This window comes from Hirundo rustica, chromosome 7 (genome assembly GCF_015227805.2).
Source record: "Hirundo rustica isolate bHirRus1 chromosome 7, bHirRus1.pri.v3, whole genome shotgun sequence".
NCBI lineage: Eukaryota > Metazoa > Chordata > Aves > Passeriformes > Hirundinidae > Hirundo > Hirundo rustica.
In genome coordinates, this window is record NC_053456.1 from 25,253,565 (window position 1) to 25,272,843 (window position 19,279).

The window sequence follows — 19,279 nt, forward strand, 5'->3', positions numbered from 1 at the left end:
AAGTGTTATGGACTCCAAAATTCATCCTGTAATTCCTCACGGAAGTTTTGTCTAGTGGAAAGATTAAAATGTGGACACGTATGACTGTCAGGTGCCTCACAAGGTTACCCCATTATTTTCTGGCACAGGAATCATCGTGCCTTGAAATATATGAGACATGTTTATGAATTTGTTTTTGAAGACCTCTTCCAAAGGTCTTCCAAAGATACTAGAGCTCTTCCAAAGCTCTAATATCTATAATTATCCTCTTTTCCAGCTACAAGATACTTTCTGCTGGTGTGGCCTTTAGCAGTAAAGAAAGCCTTTTGTTGACCTCTTGCTTATCTTGGAGTGTAACTGTGCTCTTAGCAATGTTGCGCTGTGCCACAAAGCAAGTGGAAGTATGAGATTATAATTGTTGATCAATTTTTTTTTCTTTCTGGTCAAAAAATTTGTGAATCACTCAACAGAAACAAGATACGAGACTGTGTTCTCAACATCTGTTTCCCAAGAAGGGGGAGATAGGGGACAAGCATGGATGTAATCTCACCACAGCAAGAACAACACTAACCAAAAGCCCAGAAACAGAGAAACAGCATAGCTTATGTGGCTTTTGTAGACTGCAAGGAAGGCTTCAGATGGCAAAACAATTCAGAGCCATGAGTAGCATGTTCTCTGTCAGGTACTGTGTTGCAGCCAGTGTCTGGGAGAAGAGGGTCTAGTTAATCACAATCCTGAATCTGCTCATGGTGTGACTATATTTGACTTTCTGTAAAGAGGAGCCTTTTTAAGAGAAGCAGAACCAGTGTTTTCAGTGGCAGGTTAACAGAGGTTAGCTTTGTTGGGAGCATTATTTTTAAAGGGTTTGTCTGCTTCCAGCATCTGCTGCTACCCTAAACGCTTTTTTTAAAAGCTTTTGTCAAGATGAAGTTTTAACATTGGAAGGCTCTGTGTCTGATTTCTGTTGGTAATGCACTGCTTGAGGTCAAACTCTTGATTTACAAGATTAGTATGGAATACACTTCATATAACAAGAATTGTTCCTTGACATGTGGTTCCACTGTGAAAAGTGATTGGAAGAGATGGCACATACTCAATACACAGCTTTTAAAAGTGGCTCTTTATTAGTGACAGAAGTTCACTTTGAGTGAACTGTATTGGTCATGCAGTTGAAGCCAAATCTGTTGGCTTCTGCTCTAATTAGCACACAAAGAGCATCACTACCAGTATTATAGGTTCAAAAGCACCATGTGAACCAAAAGGGATCCAGCTTGGTTTATATCTCAAGGGTTTGCTTGCAAAGCTGCTCATGATCTTGAAGCGCAAGGCAACCCACACTTGCCCCCAACTCTCTTGATACTTATAAACTAAAAATAAATTCTACAGATCTTTGAGGGACTGGAAACACCAAACCTTTAAAGCTATCTTTTGAAAAGAACCATCTTTTGAGAGAAGCTGGAACTTCTAATAACCAGTGTAGAACTTTTACTGGAAATTAAATTACCTATCTAGTTGGCTTTGTTCTTTGAAATTAATTTATAGCGTTGCTACTTTTTGCCTTGAGACAACTTAATATGGCAGGTGTATACACTGGAAAACTCTACCAGTGCAACAACAATGAAAAAATAATTATTAACTTTAGCCTTTATCTAGTTAAGATCAGGCTCTGAATTGAATTCTCTTAGTGTGTTGACGGCTGAAGATTTATGTCTTCCAGCTCTATTCCTGTTGCAGAGTTGACAGAAGTGACCCCTCCAAAAAAGGTCTTTGTTATGGATTTTGCTCTGTTTACATTATTGCCATAAGGGTTGGGATAAAGTACAGTATGTTAAAGCTAATACATCACCTGCTGACAGTGGTCTTATCTCATTGGTAACTATTTCCCTCTCCCAGTATGAAAAATGCAAACATTGAGTGCAAGGATGACTAAAAGAAAGTTAAATAATAGTTTTCAAGAGCTTTAGCATTGGCGTCTAGACTCTGTGTGCCCTGTATTTTTGTGTCTGATTGTCCAAATGGCTGCATAATTTCTTCTTCTGGGAAGCTACTCTGAAAATGTGTCTTTGCCAGATAAACGCTGCCAAGGGATAGAGCACAAAAAAAAAAAAAAAAAAAGCTGTTGGGTTTACTCAAGGTCTGTGTGATCTCTTGGGAGAAAGGAGGCAGCTCAGAATGAGAGAGAATGGTAATTCAGGTTAGATAGGCAGAGAAGAAGGTAAAGCAGTACAACTTAACTTTACAACAGTTAAGCAGTGTAACATTAAGTAGTATAACATTAAGCAGTGTAACATTAAGTAGTATAACATGAAGCTTCTCCAGGGGAAGGGTGGTGGACTGGCATGAGGAGCAGGACTTTAGATACTCTGCTGTTTCTCCAAACGCTGTGTCACAGGTGCTCCATCCAGAACGGGTCTTTGTCCTCACGGTCAGTGAGATGATGTTAATCTGTGACTTTCTCTTCCATATGCAGGTTTAAAAACACAATCACGGCATTGTTCTGTATGCATAATTACGTACATAGTTTCAGTATGCACTTTGAAATCTCTCAACAGGGTGCTTCCCAGGCATCCTTTCAGGATGGGGAGATGAACCTCACTGGACCCACAGAACTGCTGTTGGCTCAGAGGGCGCGGCTCCCTAGCAGGTAGGAGCATCTTCTGTTTGGTGCTGGCTAAAGTGTCATTTATCAATTTATGCAATACAAGACTGACTTCTCATTCCAGCTGCACCTCTGGTTCTGCACTGTGTTTCTTATCACCATGATCCCTTTCTCCTTCTGCCTTTCCCACCCTAAAATTGCATTTGATTCACATACCAGAGCACATATTTGAGCATGACGATCACTTACCCTTGTTGATGAATAGGAATGATTTTTTTTTTGTGCTGTTTGTAGTATAAGGGTAAGGAGGAAATCTGGATTTTGATTTCTATTCAGTCCTGCAAGTGTTTCATGTCTTAAGATAGGGGATGTTCTTAAATCATATATTATATCTCAGTAAGTAACTATTTAACTGAACCATATAATCCTAAAATTATCTCCTTCAGTTTAAGTGTCACCTCCAGTATTGAGTGGTAAGGTTATTACTTTGCTATATCCTATAGTAGATTCTGTATCTGTGTTCATACACAGTGTAAACTATTGGTAATAATCTGCAATATTTCCCTGTGCGTTCCTTCGCTACAGAAGTCAGGTGGAATAAGTCCTTTTCTTCTCTTCCTTTATAATGAACTCGAGATGGCCTGTGCTGTTGTATCTGAATGTGGTCATGGTCCCATTGACACTTTGGGAAATAATTTTTATTTTAACCAGTCGAAATTTTGAACAACATTTAGGTAAATATATAATCTGCATTGGAAACCAGTGGAGTAGAACTTGAGAGCTGCATAGCTGAAACAAGAGGAGAGGAAATTAGGTGTTCTCAAGAGGTTTAGTAATGAGCAACAATGTTTATTGCTCCTTAAATCAAAGGGAAAATTCTAAATGGCTGAAATGAAATTGAAAAACAATGATTTTGTAGGTAGCGTTTGTTACACCGAATTATCAAGCCAGGGTGCCATAGTGTCAGAGAGTAAGCTGGTCAGATCCTCAGTGGTGGTGTTGGAATGTTTTCATGCTGCTGTTTTTCTATCTCATCATAAGCTTAAATTTCAGTTTTGATTGGTGATTCAGGTCGTGCTGAAGTCACCTTTTTGAGTAGGTAAAGGAAGTCAGTACTTTGTCCATTGTCTTGTGTCTGTTGCAGAACTCTTGAGATATATATAGTGCATTGTATAATTAAATTATGAAGTGTTACATGACAAACTTCTATGTGACAGCTAAAATGTGAAAAATTAATCTGTTTCGATTTTAATGATGGCAGATAGTCATTTGCTGTAATTCTGCAGCTTATAGTTGTTTGTCAAAACAGTGTAAGATAAAACTCATGAAATAAGCAGTATCTGCAAGCCTTAATCTTAGAACATGCAAACATCTGAGAAAAAAACAAGTCTTAATTTTACCTCAGAGGGGTCTGGGAAAGAGGCGTGAAATGTACCCAATGCCTGTGAGGAGGTTTGCAAGAGCAGGGTCTCAAACATTGCTGGTGTTCTGGGCCATGCCAGGATTTGTGGAGAGGGATCACCTTTCCTTTCACAGCATGTCAAAAATTTGTCTTTTCCTTACAAGGCAATTAATTTCTCAGGTTTTCTTGTTCTTTGAGTCATAATCTCAGTAATTTTATGGGCAATTTTATCGTCTTGGTACAGTTATGTTTTTCAACTCAATCTCTCTGGGTTTTTTCCTCCCTCTTGGAGGCCTCCTTGTCACCCAGTGCCTATGCCATTTTGTAGTTCCTTCTCCTGCCTGCCAATACTGATACATATTTTTAGAATGGTCTTATCATGAAAAGGAACTGGAGTGCTTTTCCAGCTTTCCCTGCACCTGCTGGGTCTCTGAGTTACACACCTACTGATTAGTGTTCATCATGCAGGTATAGAACTTAGTTTAGTCGCTAATGCATATTTTCTGTTCATGGATTGTTGCTAAAGACTTCTACAGCTTGTTTCACCTGAGGTAATTATTATGCATCGCCAAATATATGCACTCATTTGTCTCTTGATCCGTTAATTTGTAATGGGGATTAATCAAGCTCTATGCACACTGTTCATATTTACTGTTTTCCTTATGCCTTTACTAGGGTGTTTTAGACAATCTGAGTCCTCTTAGGAATTTTCTGAGAGCATATTATTGTTTATCGAGTTAAACAGTTGGTTGCTTGCATTTAGGATTCTTCAGAAGAAGGTTATGATACTTGTTTGCTTCATAGTTCCGTGACTATTGGAAATATTGACAGTGACAAAACCCCTCATGATACTTTTCAGAGGTATTCGGATTTCTGAAGCAACCAGGTCTTCTCTGGCATGTCACAAACCAGACAAGAATAAACGTAGGTTTCTGTCGGTCTCTTACAGTTTTTACTGAATTCTGCAAACTGTCTTGACATAGGAACGTGGAAGGAAAAATGATAAAGAATATAAATTTGGACCCACTTGATTGATGCTGGAGTATCAATCAAATAAGTGTTGAACAGATAGGGAGCAGAGGGAAAGCTGGCCAGAACAGGGTATTCCCAAGAATCTTTTTACAATGATAATAGGGTTTTGGGGGTGGGGTTTTTTGAGATGAATTGTGTTAACCTTGATTGAGATTGCATTGTCTGAAAAAAATTGGCCAAAACCAACCAAGCAAGTGAAAACCAAAACAAAATGGAGAGAAATGAGCAGTTTTTCATAGTCACAGTAGAGTAACAAAATGTGCATTGTTTGTGCTTCCTGTGTCCTGAGGAGATTCTGCCTGCAAGAATTGAAATGGGTACTATGAGGAATTTTTCATCAAAATTGTAAATCATATTGGAGTATTTATAAAATATTCCACTTTCCTCAAACACTGAACGTGAGAAAAATTCTGAATGCAGTATTTTGTAAAGCAAAGTTAGTTCATAGCTCTGTGAAATTCAGAGGAATTTCAAAAGTCAAAGAATTTAAATGTTATAGAAATGATTTGATTTTTGTTTGGCGTTTTTTCATGTAAGTCAAGTTTTTTAAATTGTTTTTCCAGAATTGTTTTCATTAGGAGTAGAAGGTTTATAAAGGGAAATAATGAGTCACTAGAGACCATCTGTCTGTCTCAATTATCTTTATTTGATTGACTGTCAGGAAGGTTTTATTAATAAAAAAAATATTAAATAATAAAACTATTTTTTCCACAAGCAGTAAACAAGCATCTTAATATCTAATTTGTCTCCTTTCCAAAAGAAAGTGTTACTCATAATTCTGATTTATTCAGGTATTTTTCTCGTTGAATTATAAAGTCTTTAGGGCCATGAGGGACCACCAGGTCATTAACCCTTCATTTAAATCTGACACATGAAGAGATGTTAATAAAGATAATATTTAAGCCTAATTGTGAGCTACTCCATGCTGTGGACAAAAGGCTTCGGGAGAAAGAAAACAACTACTGGCCCAGCTGCTTTCCCTGCTTCCCTTCCTGTCACTGAGTTTGGTGTGCCTTACAGCCTATTAATGCTTGAGCAAAATAGCAGCTCATCACCTGAGAAAATGATCTGAGTCTTCTCATCAGAGCACCAACCTGTCCGAGGTCAGAGTCCCTTTCTGACTGCAGCCAGTAATGGGTGTTTCAGAGGCAAGCAGAGAAAAACAGTGCCACGATTAATATTTCATGATTGAGAAGCCTAGTCAGTTGAACTTTAAGATCCAGACTTGGATTGTTTTATATACCTCACTGAAGCAGGAAAACTATTTGAAGAAAGTCGGTTCGCTGGTGTAAGTCCGTGAAACCAGTTGCACATGGAGTAAATGGGTGTCAGTATGGAGGGGTTTTGGCTCCTCTACTTAGAAGTTAATGGGAAGTCCCTAGCCTGGATTATCTTAAAACATTTCACTGCAGAAGTACTGGGAAACTTCAGGACTGTATCCCTTGGGAGTCTGAAAATTTTGACGTTTTGAGAGTTGAGGAGAGACTTAAACCATTGGCTCATTGGAATGTTTTTTAATGGAATAAATAATGACAATCCTCATGTAAATTCTGAAGGTGGCCTTTTTTTCTTGTTTATTTTTGCGAGTAAAGATGATGTTCAGGGTAAAGGAAGCCAAGCTAATGCTATCCGTGTATCCTCTGTGCCCTTTTTCATGTTCCATACTAGGTCTGAAAGATTTTCATAGTAAGAACAGGGTCTTGATACTCTATAGATGGTCGGGTAGATATTTGTCACGACTTTTAGCACTGAATTCTTTAGCACGCCATACATGGGAATACTGGTTTTGAAAAGCTTGCTTTGCTCAGTAAAAATTACTGTGTTAAGGAACAGTAAACACGACTCTGCTTGGAAGTGGATGTTTGGCTTAATAGCAGTGGATTAGTTGGAACGCAAAGGGTAATTTATGCATAGATAATTCATTACGTGTTTTCATTATGTTCGCTTTTGCTGTCTTCCCACTTCTTTTTAGCAGAGGTCGGGGTCAGTTCCTTGGTTTAAGCACTGTAGATACATAATTAAAGTGTAGCTGAAGCATTTTTTCCTTCTCTGTGTTTTCCTATTTTTAACCTACTGTGTCATTCATTAGTCTAACAACAGAGAATTGGAACAATTTGATTTAAAGACAAAAAGACACAAAGCACCAGTGCTTGCAGGCTGTCTGATCTCTCTTTAAAACTTAGGAGTTAATCTTGTGAGAACAAACTAATTTTACTGTGGAAAAAACGTCTGGAATAACTACATTAATGCATTTCAGTTAGGAGAAGGTGATTTGTTTCCTCTTCAAACCTGAAACTGGTTTGTCACATTATTTCATAGTAAATATTTGAACTCTGTGGATAGTTGGTTAGTGTTGTGTAGGATGGAGCAGCTGCTGTGTTCCTGTCCCTTATAAAAGAGTGACCAGTTCCTTAACTGTACCTGGAATACTTCTCCTTGTCTGCACATTGAGTTGCTTTTTCTCTTTGTAGGGTGCTCTCTAGCCCTATTTAGATATTGTTCAGATTTTCATCATTTGAGTGTGTTCACACAACATAACATCTTGAGTTCCAGCTTCTTCAGGACTTTCAAGACATTTTCATCAAAGGTTTGAGCACCTAGTTGAAAAGAGGGAAGGAAATATGCAGAAAAGGGGTAGGAGGTGTGTGGTAAGTGTGCTATCTGACAGGTTTCGTTCAGCTGACTACTCTGAAAGCCTTCTCTGGATGAATGGGGACAAATGCTTTATTACCATCAGTAACGGTATTGGTTTAGTATGTGAAAAAAGTACATGGCAGTCATCGGTCTCTTTATTTGGATAAATCTGTGCATTTTTCCTCTTTAAAATGCCCTGTAGGAATTTGACATCTCCTGTAGGCCTGTGCTCTCTACAAAACATCAGCACCTTTTGTTGTTGGATGCTCTCTCTGCTGGAATGGCAGCATTGGAAGAAGCGGCATGGAACTGAAGGTGCAAGTAAAGAACAAGCAAGGAGATGCAGTTTAATAACTGCATCTGCGAGCTCTCTACATCCGACTGACATTTAATTTGCCTTTTACTTGGATGTGGTCAATAAAAACACCACACAGCAAAGCTGTGCTTCTCTATTTGCAGGAGAAACATTGACATTCTGCACTAAAAGATTTTTTCAGATATGGCATCTTACTCATCTGTACCTTTTCTTAAAAACACTTGAGAAAGTGTTGAATTTGACTAAAATTGCAAAGGAAAATGCCATTGGAATGGTAAATACTTTGTGTTTATTCAAGCAGTAGGTCCTTGTGACACACACGTGAGGACAAGTTTTGCCCAGTAACCTGTGCAGTAAGCTGGTTTTCTGAAGTACTGGCTTTGCTGTGTTGCAGAACAATTATGTGCTTTAGACTGTGCCTACTGCATTCTCCAAGAGCAATCCTACCAAGTGTTTCTAGCTGGGGAAGGTCAAAGCACCTCACTGAACTCGGTCTTGCTTCAACAACACATAACATTTATTTCTGGACAGGGTTCCCTTTTAAGCATTTTTGTGCTCAGTGGTTGGGATCAGTTCTTCAGTGTTCTTGGGTAGTTTGCAGAGAAGCTTTCAGCTAGTGGATCTTTTCCCTTTATGTAACTCACAAACTGCTAATTCTTTATCCAGGTTTCAGGAGAGGGAGCTGTAGTATTCCACAGTGAGGACACTGCAAATCGGAGGGATCAGATTGGTTCACAACTAAATATGACCACTAAATGTGCAGCATGCCATTTAAATTCTGTTTTCCATGTTGCCAATGCTGTGCAGGCTCACTACTCCTGTGTACACTTTCTCTGTCTCCTTACTGAACAGTACTTAATCAGCATTTTTAATAAAATGCATGGCAGGCCTTGTTGACAAATGTGGTAGGTGGTAAAGAATCTGTCAGAAATCAATAATATCAAACAAGGAAGAATTTAAATAGTAAATGATGGCAGCTTCTTCAGGTTAAAAATCTATAGTACAACATCTTGAATCGTGTCACACTGGGCAGGTGTTCTCCCCTGAGTGAGACCCGAGGTACCTTCAGCGGAGCAAGGGGAGGGGAGGTGCCGGCGTGTGTTGGAAGAAGCCTGAGTGCTGTGTTTCTGGTTGGGGTGAACCTTGCACTTTGGAGAAATTTCACTGACATAAAGGCTTTTTTAAAGTTCAGTCGTTTTGACTGCTGTAAGGATGTGTCTCTACATTCCATACAGACTGGGTTCCAAGTGCAGCAAGGACGGGATTTCCTGAGGTAGGAGCTCCATCTGCTCCTTGAAGACAAGCAGGAGATGCTCAGCAGCCTCTGTGCATCGCTCACCAATGCTCCTAGCCTCTCATCCTCAGCTGGGAATTTTACTCGGATCCTTTATACTGACTTCACGGGCCAGACTTGTGTTTTCTTTATCTACAGAAGGCATTTAAGATCTGTAGGGGAGATTTCAAAGAGCAGTGTGTCACGAGTAGGTTACTAACTTCTGGAATCTATTTTTTTTTCCTATTTAAGTGTTTGTTTGTTTTTAAAATGTCTTGAATATTGCAAAAAAAAAAATCTATTAATTACATTTTTTGTTGAATCACAGCTATCAACCTGCATTAGACAGTAATTCTGCTTCCTCCTACTCCTTTATTTTTTTTTAATCTAGCTCTGTCAAACTGAAGAGTCCTAGCACCTGTGTGTCCCACGTGCCTCTGGAGTTTAGTAATTAGTATTGTTCGAGCTCGTCCTATTTAAGATCTCGCTCAGCCATGCTCTGTTCCTGAACCCTTTCCCCAGTACAGTATAAACTATAAGTGTGAAATAGTACACTGCTGAGTTCAGCTGCCCTTGTGGGCAAATTAAGGCTATCCAAAGAGGGACAGAACAAGTGAATGGTACCAAATGTGTCTGAATCTCTACTCTTTGAGGTTCTTAAGTAAATTAAAAAAAAAAAATCCCAGATGTTCTGGGTTTTAAATTTTTTAAGTGTCATGCTTTCATAGGTATAATATAAAAATAACATGTCCTCATAGATCCACCAAAGTTGGTGTGAAAGGCTGTTTGCTTCTCGGATGTAACTGAGTCCCATTTTTTTGAGAAGGAGAATTCTATTTAGAGTCATGGATTTTTGATTAAAATTATAATTCCGAAGTCTTAATACGTGTATACAGAGTGTACTCTTATTCTGAACATTTAGTGCTCTGGAACATCCATAAGTTTTAGGATGTACCAAAATTTTTTAAAGTAATACATAATGTGCATGTAGTGTATTTGTTTTCACAAAGCCTATTTTTCTTAGTGTGTAGGTTTCAAGTTCAGTTTAAAAATAAGTTTGTGTGTTTTCTTTGGCTTTCAGCCTACTTATAACTGTAAGTGCATTGATTTAATATGACAGCTCACCTGTCTGCCGTGATAGCCCTCAAAAAAAAATTTCTGCTCTGTTTTACAGTTGCTTAGGAAGTCAACTCCTCCCTAGAGCACACAGGGTTATTTGGGGACAGCTATAACTTACTTAAATTTTTCCTGTATAAATGAAAGACCATTCACTACTTCTGATTATTTTCTGTATCTAAAGGGCTTGGCTGCTTAATTTACTTATGCGTTTTGATTTTGTAGAAGTTCAAAAGACAATAAAAGTAGCCCTTTAATTATCTTTCTTTGTGCGTTAAGAGAATTGGAGGAAGTAGAAGATGGAACTGAGAGAGTAGTTGATTTCCTTTGCATGCATTGTTGAGGTTTTTGGTAACCACCGTGATTAGCTTTTCTAACCAGCTTCACCAGAAAAAAATGTACTGAAAAAATCTTACAGGAAGACTTTGTCAGGATTTCCCCACTTGATTAATGAAGGGGAATACAGGAAAGAAAAATCCACAGATGCCTGTTGGTGGTGTCTGTGTTATAAATACAGTAACATGTATATCTGTTACATTGGTATCACTGATGGCTGTTGTTCAGGCCAGCAATTTTGGAAAAACAGTTTACAAAAAAAAAAGCCAAAAAATTAAAGTTCCCCGAAAGTCACTCTACCCGCTAATTAAAATAAATAAATAAATAAATTTTATAAACTTATTTTCCAGTCTTATTCCATATTTAGCCAATCAAACTAAGAATTATTGTATTTAGGGCAAATTGCTTCTCATTAATCATTGTGCAATTTGATAAAGGTTCATAACAACAAAAAAATATTCCTGTGTTATTAGGAAGCAATGCCAGATTTTGCCCGAGGTAATTTGCAGCAATTGTGCTCCTTGTGAGAGCGCTCAGCCATGCCATGTGGGTTCGTGTTGTACCAAATGTGGTGTGCTGCCACTTCAAGGGTGACCGCAGATTCCTGATGGGTTTTGGTGCATTTTTACTGATTCTTGCATCAAATCAAATGGTCATAATACCATGGGTCAGCAAAATCAGTCAGCTGGTGCCAGAGGAAGTTGTGGTACTAGCGAAAAATCATCTGAGGGAGGGGTCAGGGTGGTAGGAAAGAGTTGGCTGGGTCATCTTATCTGGCACACGTGTGCTTTCTAGATCTGGTGCACAGGGATAGATCAGAAGTGTCTACACTTGATCAGCCGGACTGAGTCTTCACTCAGGGCAGGTTCACGCATTCTGTCCACACTGTAGATTGGCATGCACACACAGCTCACAGCCAGGGTGTTCTGAACGGGTGTGCCCAGGAGCTGTCTGCTGGCAGCTGATCCTCAGTGCTGGGGCTGTTCAGTACCATGGGAGGGAGTGTTTTGGAAGATGCACGCTGTTATGGAAAGAAGGAACAAGGTCTGCTGAAATACACGCATTGCTGATTTTTTTAAGGTTCTAGCCAGTTCAAGTACCTTCCTTTTCAAGTCATGGTCACCCAGAATAGAGTTAAGGTCACCGTAAGGCCGGCAGTGTAAAATAGTCAATAGGAAGTGAAACAGCACATGCCATGAAAACAGCATAAGTCTGTCAGAGATAACAGAGGTTTTTAATAATGGTGTTTGAGGTAGGTAATTTCTTGATAAAATGAGCTGAGTTGCACTACTGATCACAATTTGTTTTGCTCTTTGTTTGTCAGAGAGGTTGCATGCAACTAAGGGGAGTCAGTATATTTAAATATGATTTGACTTGAAAGCCTCAATGTCCTTTCTGTGTGATCTTCATGTTTGTAATGTGGCCACATGGGAAAACTGAAGCAACTCACATGGAGCTTAAATTAAGAACATGTGAAATAACCTCCCCCCCTTTCTTTTCTTGATGATGAAGTCTCTCATCACTTAAAAGCTTATTCTTTAATATTCTAATTAATTTACTTGAAGGTTAACTTAGGAAAATGTCTAGTATTTGATTTCTTTCCCTTTTAAAAAACACAAATGCTAATTTAAAACAATTAAAGAATTTCATGGCTGTTTTACTTTTCATTTTATTTTCATATATTAGTGAGCTCTGAGTCATATTTTTTCTGCTCTTTCTGCTATCTGATCAATCAGGAATTTGTTTTCAATATGGAGAATTCTCTGAATAAGCTTATGAGATGTGCTTCCCTGTGCTCTTTTTTAGTGAAATGACAAAAACAGTGGAGATTTCTGGGGAAGGTGGACCCTTGGGAATACATGTAGTGCCCTTTTTTTCGTCCTTGAGTGGAAGGTAAGATATTTTCTGCATTGCTTAAAAAAATAAATTAATGAAAGAATTTCAGCTGTGCTTATCTTAAAATACCTACTATTTACCAAAAGGAAAATAAAAATTGGTCTGTGACACTGTCTTCCATTACCAAAATATTTACTAGTCCAAGTTCTATGTGAGGCAACCACAGAATCATTTAGGTTGGAAAAGACCTCAGAGATAAACTTGAGCCCAACCTTTGACTGATCTTCATCCTGTCAACTAGACCATGGCATGAAGTGTCATGTCCAGTCATTTTCAGTCAACACTAACATCTTTGTTCATACGTGCCCTTTTAATTGTCTCTTGTTTTATTCTCTGAATGGTAAACTGGACTCAGTAGTTTTGTGTGGCTTTGGGTTGGTTTTGTTGTGCTGTTGTGACCTTGTTTGTTGTTTTGTTTTGTTTTCCCAGTTGAATATCTCTGCATAGGCTCTTCCTTAGTGACATACCAGATAAGAAGAGTCAAAAAAATTGATTGCCTGCTCATACCTCATATTTTTCAAGCCATTTTTCAGATTTGGTGGCATAGCATTTATAAAACGTGCTCTATACCATGAACCTTTCTTTGTCACAATACAATTACTTTAATTATAAATGATTTAACAAAGTCCGTTGAGATCACAAAAGCCTATTATAGCAGCGTGCTCATATTGATGTGCTGTAGTTAAGACTGCGTCAGCATTTTCATTATAGCTGTTTTCCAAGCTATGTAACTTGGATGTGTTAGAAAAAAATCTAGGCTGAAATTTGACATACACAGGCTTAGCCAGAGAGTTAATTTGACACTGGCAGCCGTGAATAAGAGATGGGAAATTGCCAGAGCCATACATGACACTACTTTATAGTAAAATGGCTGCCTGTTACACAAAGCCAATTATTGCAGAAATAAAAATTGTCTAATTCTTAAACGTCTCTTTACTTGTCAACTTTCATGTAGGACAGAGAATGTGAAGGGTTGAATTACCATGTAAAGGTCTGTTTTATTGGCAAGATCTGAATTTGTAAGTGGACCCAAATTAATTCAGATAGTTTTATTTACCAAAAGGGAAAAGAAATGTCCATCTGCTGCCCGTAAAAATGGCATCTCTGTCTCAAGAAGAAAGTTGATCTTTGATGGCAACCGTTGGAGATCCGAGCTGTGTCCTTGGCTTTGTGGGCTGCCTGTTTGTCTTGAGAAAGCCACTTGTGTTTGTTACCCATTCTGAAATGCAGACTGGAGCTCTTTGATACAGGCACGCTATAAAGGTTGTAGTGCATACACTGTATTTCAAGATCTTTCAGTAAAATAATTTTGATGAAATTGCAAGCTATTAAAATCAGTAATTGTTGTGACTGAAACGCAGTTTTGTACTCAAGTATCACTGTGTTGAGTACAGCTTTTAAAGACCTGCAAGAGGAAGTGTTCCTTGGTCTACATTGTATTCATGTTAATATGTCCTTACTTAAAAATGCTTTGGGGATCTGCTGGAGTAGAGGGGTCTTTGACAGAATAACTACTGGTTGTTTAGGTAGTTGTCTTTACGTTTTAGTGACCCTTGGCAGACCTGTACTGATACCTTTGTTAGAGCACTGGAATGACTTAAATGGCTTGACTGTCTTTTTTTTAATCTAGCCTGAGAATATAAATTGTAACTCATCATAACATGAGAAAGAACAGAAGAGCATCTTTTATTTCTTTTGGTGACATGATAGAATTTATGAGGACATGCTAGCCATGACTAACTGGGTCTGGTATTTCAATTATAAAGTTATCTTCTAATAAGGTAATGCTGGCTTTAGCCTGGTGCTGCTGCAGGCCAAAGTTTTTCTACAGGTCATTAAAACATCATATTAACTTTCAAAATCTTAGTTTATACAGGAACTACAAAAGTAATAGAAATCATTTCCCCCCCTTTCTTTTGCATTTAAATATCATTAAAAACAGGAAATTAAAATTTAATAGTAGATTAAAATGCTAAAATTTAGGCTGTGGAAAAAAGTAATGGAGGAATGAATTCAAGCTGCCTCAGTCTGTGTAACTCAAGCCACGCGGGCAGTACAGCACACACAAGTTTCAGACGAGTTTGGCAATCCTATTGCATTACACAAAAGCAGTATCTAAGCGCACAGGATTAGCGAGCAACCAACTTAATTTGTAATTTCTGTACTTCTACTGGTTTGCATTTTAACATAGTTGTATTTAATTAGTCCTTAGGGTTAAAGTTTTTGATTGCCACTAGTTGGATGTCATCAAAAGGGCTGTGGCCCCTCACCACCACTGCCCTTTTTAATCCTTTAGGGAAGGATAACAATGGTTACAAGAGAACCTTTATGATATTAAATGTGAATATGATTCGGTTTTTTCTGATAGATATTTGAAAGAACTAATATTCAGTAGGAACCAGTTTTTCACTTAGTAATTGATAGGACAGAAGTACAAATATTTTAATGCTTTTAGACAGTAAATCTAGCATCAGATGCTCAGTGAATATAGTGTTACTTGAAATAGTTAATGGTGTACTCTGAATCTGTTGAATGGACTTAGATACGGGGGGCAGTCATGAATCTGAGACAAAAATACAGGACTCCTGTTTTGTTATTGGAGTGCTGGCACGTTGAAAATTGCACATTAATATTTTATGGAGCATAACCAATAGAAAATGGTCTCTAAAGGTCATCTTTGATGACCATCATTGATGCTGAAGTGGTATGGAAATTTAGTGGACAAAGATTGATTATAAAAGTTCTTCACAAGCATGCAGTTGTTAGGATTTTTTGGAGACTGTAGTGGTATCATTTGATATAGCTATGTTGAATTATAATTTGCAATACAGAGATGCTCCAGGTAGGTCAGGATTAGCCTAGTGCTCCCAGCAGAGTTATCAACACTGGCATTTTGCACCACCCACACTGGGTCACTTATTGCATCATTCTGTGCTGCACCTCCGTTTTCACTTACCTTGCACTTACCTTGTTAACAAACAACTTGGGTGTTGATGTTCTGCTACTGTCCTACTGCATGAATGAGTAGTATTGCTGTCTTGTATCAAAGCAAGGGGCTTGGGCAACTGAAAAGTTTCAGAGAGGTTTTCTGAAGTAGAAAAGTCAGTTATTTTTTGTCTCATTCTAACTCCTGGTTATTTTATTGCAGTCAAGCTAGAAAATTACTTTTAATCTGTTTGTGCTTTCTTTGGAGCAGTGGCAGAAAAGTACTGCATGAGCTACATTGACATTTTTAACTGGAGAGGGATCTAGGTGTTTTCTTCTTTTTCTCCAGGTATGACCTACAGGACTTAATGCTCCCCAAGTTCTAGCAAGTAGTAAAGCATTAGTGTGCAGCAATTTTTTATGGTATTTTTTGAATCCCCTCCTTTTTCGTTAATAAGTCATCTGAAACCTTTCTCTAGGTTAAGCATTTCATAGATAGAGAGGAAGTCTACACTATCATTTCATACACAGTAGATATTAATATCTGGTTTTAGTTGCTATAAATTCATATCAGCACAATAAGGATATTTTTCACCTATGTTTGGCCTTTTTAGGATGCTGGGACTCTTCATCCGTGGTATTGAAGAAAACAGCAGATCTAGGCGTGATGGTCTTTTCCATGAAAATGAATGCATTGTGAAGATAAACCATGTGGACCTTACAGATAAAACCTTTGCACAGTAAGTGCTGGTTTACTGATATTTTTAACTAGCCAGGATTTTATACAGTGCTGTGTTTAAGTGATTTGTAAAGGGATTAATACTTATTTCAGAAAAAATGCCTATAAAATTGATATGTGACAGAAATGTTGTAATTTTCTTTCTGAAACCTCCAAATAAGGTGAAATTTGAGGAGTTTTAGTGAACTTGGTGTGCTTACTTAATGTAACAACACTAAGTTTTGTAACTGCTGTCTTCTCTTTCTAGTTCTCCAGTTACTTTTACCATAATTCTCTTCGTAATTTTTTTCTTCATAAGACCTTCAGAATGAGTCAATATCACATCATGGTGTTTAATGTTCTTTTGCAAATGAAGTAAGATTTTTTTGTGTGTGTGCTGCAGCTTTTGGAACATTATTTTTTTAAAATGTATCTACTGTAAAACTATGGTTACTTGAGCTAAATAGAAAGTCGCACTTCTTGTGACTTTTAATAAAAGTCTGTTGACATTTATTATCTTCCTCAAATATTTTTTAACTAACAGGTTGTTTTGATCATCTATGAATTAATGTGGCATTGTTGCACAAAAGAATAGCCTCTCAAATTTCAGATATTTGCTGTAGTAATTAAAAAGAAATTTGTTTTTGCTTTTAATCCATATGTTTAGACAACTGAGTGATTGTTTATAATATAACAAACTATAACAAAAAACCTATTGAGATGTCAAGGGAGTCGAGGCTTAACTTTCTAAACAGTAAGCCAAATGTTCAAGGCTTCTAGACTAAAATCAAATACATAATTTCACAGTTAGGAACAAATATTTGCAAAATAGGTTTTCATTAAACCAGTGTAGTTCTGTAGCATACATATTCTTGTTTCTGAGACTGTGCTTTTTTCGCCTTCTGATAGCTTATCAGTTACAACTTTCTGTGTATTTGGTGGTAAAAGCACTCTACGGTGTTATAGCGCATGCCATTCTCTTCCATCCATGGAAATTCCTAAATAAGATACCAATTTTAGCACAACATAATTGTTGGTGTCTTATTAAAACATTCATTGCCTCTCTGTACAGTTTTGTAATTTTGCAAATAAGGTTTTGCTTGAGTCAAAACCTCTCTTTTCAAGATCATATCTGATCCTTTCTTTACAACGTGTTGTCTCCTCTGTGTTTTCTTCTGAATGTAATTAGATCTCCAAAGGCTTTCAGCCCGTGTTTGTGGAGTGGAGGACTCTGCATGTTCTTCTGTATGGTTACTAGATTTTGGGGCAGGTTGAAATACTTCAGGAAATTTCCTAGTTCTCAGTCTTTCCTTCAAAATGCGACATGCAGGGCACTTACTTTCTAAAAGCTTGTGTAAATCTTTGGGAGTTGGAAGGACTATATACTAGCTTAGAGCGATCAGTCATGTTAGGCTCTCTGTCACTGGCAGAGAGAAAATGACTTAAAGGTGATTCAGAGCAGAGCCTGATCTTGTTGGTCTAAGTTTTCTTATGTTGCCAAACCAAGTAGTGTGGTTGCAATGGTTGTTGGATCTGAGGAGAGAAAATACAGGAATTGTGAGCTCCATGTCTGTCTGGGGACTGGGGGGGAATATTTTGGATGACCTCTAGCCTATTCCCAGGTCTTATGTTGTTCTGCGGAATTGTTTTCCAAACCAGACTTGTACATCACCCGTCTTCCCTGGCTGTGGAGAATGGCTAAAGAAAGACTCTTTCCAGGTTGAAACTAATCTCCATGAACATGCCTTTTAGTTTTCGTCTGCCATGACATAACTCTACTAACCTGACAGAAGTCCAAGTTACAGAAATCCACTAATTGTGAAAGATACAACAAAGTATTGTTCCAGTGGCTGTTGACCCAGAAATAGCAATCAGATTCTCCTTGGAGAGGAAAATCTGTCGGCTAGTTTCAAACTGACATTTCTTCATAACCCTTGTAAAAGCTGTTTTAACACTTAGAAGGGACTGTTACACTCTGTCCCTTACTGTCTTCAGCAGAGACTTTCTAGTATTGCTCCTGACAATTGCTTCTTCTGCAGCTGTAACAGCAGCAGCCTACTTTCTGTATTCCCATGTTTATAATAGCTATATATCGGGACTGTTGGTCTGCTTTTTCATTTGCTGCTAATCTATTCAATTACATTCTGTTGTGCTGCAGAGTTTCTAGCACTTCTTTTAACTGACTCCCTTATTTCTTTAAAGTATGCACTTGAGGTCTCAAGAAATATAAATTTCTCTATTCATTATTTTTTCCCTTTGAAGTGCAGCCAGTTATTTTGCCCCTGAAGACTGCATTTAGATTTTCCCATAGGATGTCTTGAGTGATTTCCACTAATTTTTGTTTGAAGGAGATCTTACGTTTTCTCGTGCATACATTTTAAATATTAATCTTTTGAAACTGAGTTATTAAATTACCTTGTAACATATGACCAAGTGTCTACTTGCAATGATGAAGATGGGGTGTGAAAGAAACATAGTTAAGATTTTATATCCTTTATGCTGGAAGTATGCTGTGGTTTCTACTACCAGGGTAAGGTCTGTCCTTGAGAAGTTTGACAGGCTATAAGTGAACAGATAACCTATAACCTCTGCAGACACACTAGGGCACAGCCTGTTACAGCTCTGAAGCAGAACCCTTGAGGGTGATGCTAAAAGAATGCCTTCCTGCTTTTCCAAGTATGAGGTTTCTCTCTGACAGCATCGCATGTCAATGAATGTTGCTATTCTGACTCTTGATGCTCATACACTCCGTGTGGCAAGGATGGTTCTTTCCCACAGCAGTATCCATTGGGACTGACTCTTGACTTTAATGTCTTTGTGCTACAGAAAGCCCTCTTAAAACAGCCTCTCCTTTCCACCACCTACAGCTGCAAGGTGGATGTACTGTGCAGCTCTGTTCATCTGGGAAAGCAGTAGGTGTGTTTTCAAGACATGCATACTTGCAGTGGCTTCCTTCCTGTGTCAGTGTTTAGAAAAAAAATTTCAGAAGTACTTTCAACATTGATTCCTGTTACATAACTAAGTGTAAATCCAAAGCCAAGACTTCAGCAAAA

General features: G+C 38.0%; 1 protein-coding gene across 5 annotated transcripts in view; it reads left to right on the forward strand.

Moving 5' to 3' along the window:
• PARD3B (par-3 family cell polarity regulator beta) overlaps positions 1-19,279 on the forward strand; it is a 393,607-nt gene that overhangs the window by 161,511 nt on the left and 212,817 nt on the right. For all 5 annotated transcript variants that reach the window (XM_058421311.1, XM_040069267.1, XM_040069269.1 and 2 more), the window contains 3 exons: positions 2,532-2,623; positions 12,494-12,580; positions 16,123-16,248. In XM_058421311.1, coding sequence (XP_058277294.1) covers positions 2,532-2,623; positions 12,494-12,580; positions 16,123-16,248 — 305 coding nt within the window. The remainder of the gene's footprint in view (positions 1-2,531; positions 2,624-12,493; positions 12,581-16,122; positions 16,249-19,279) is intronic.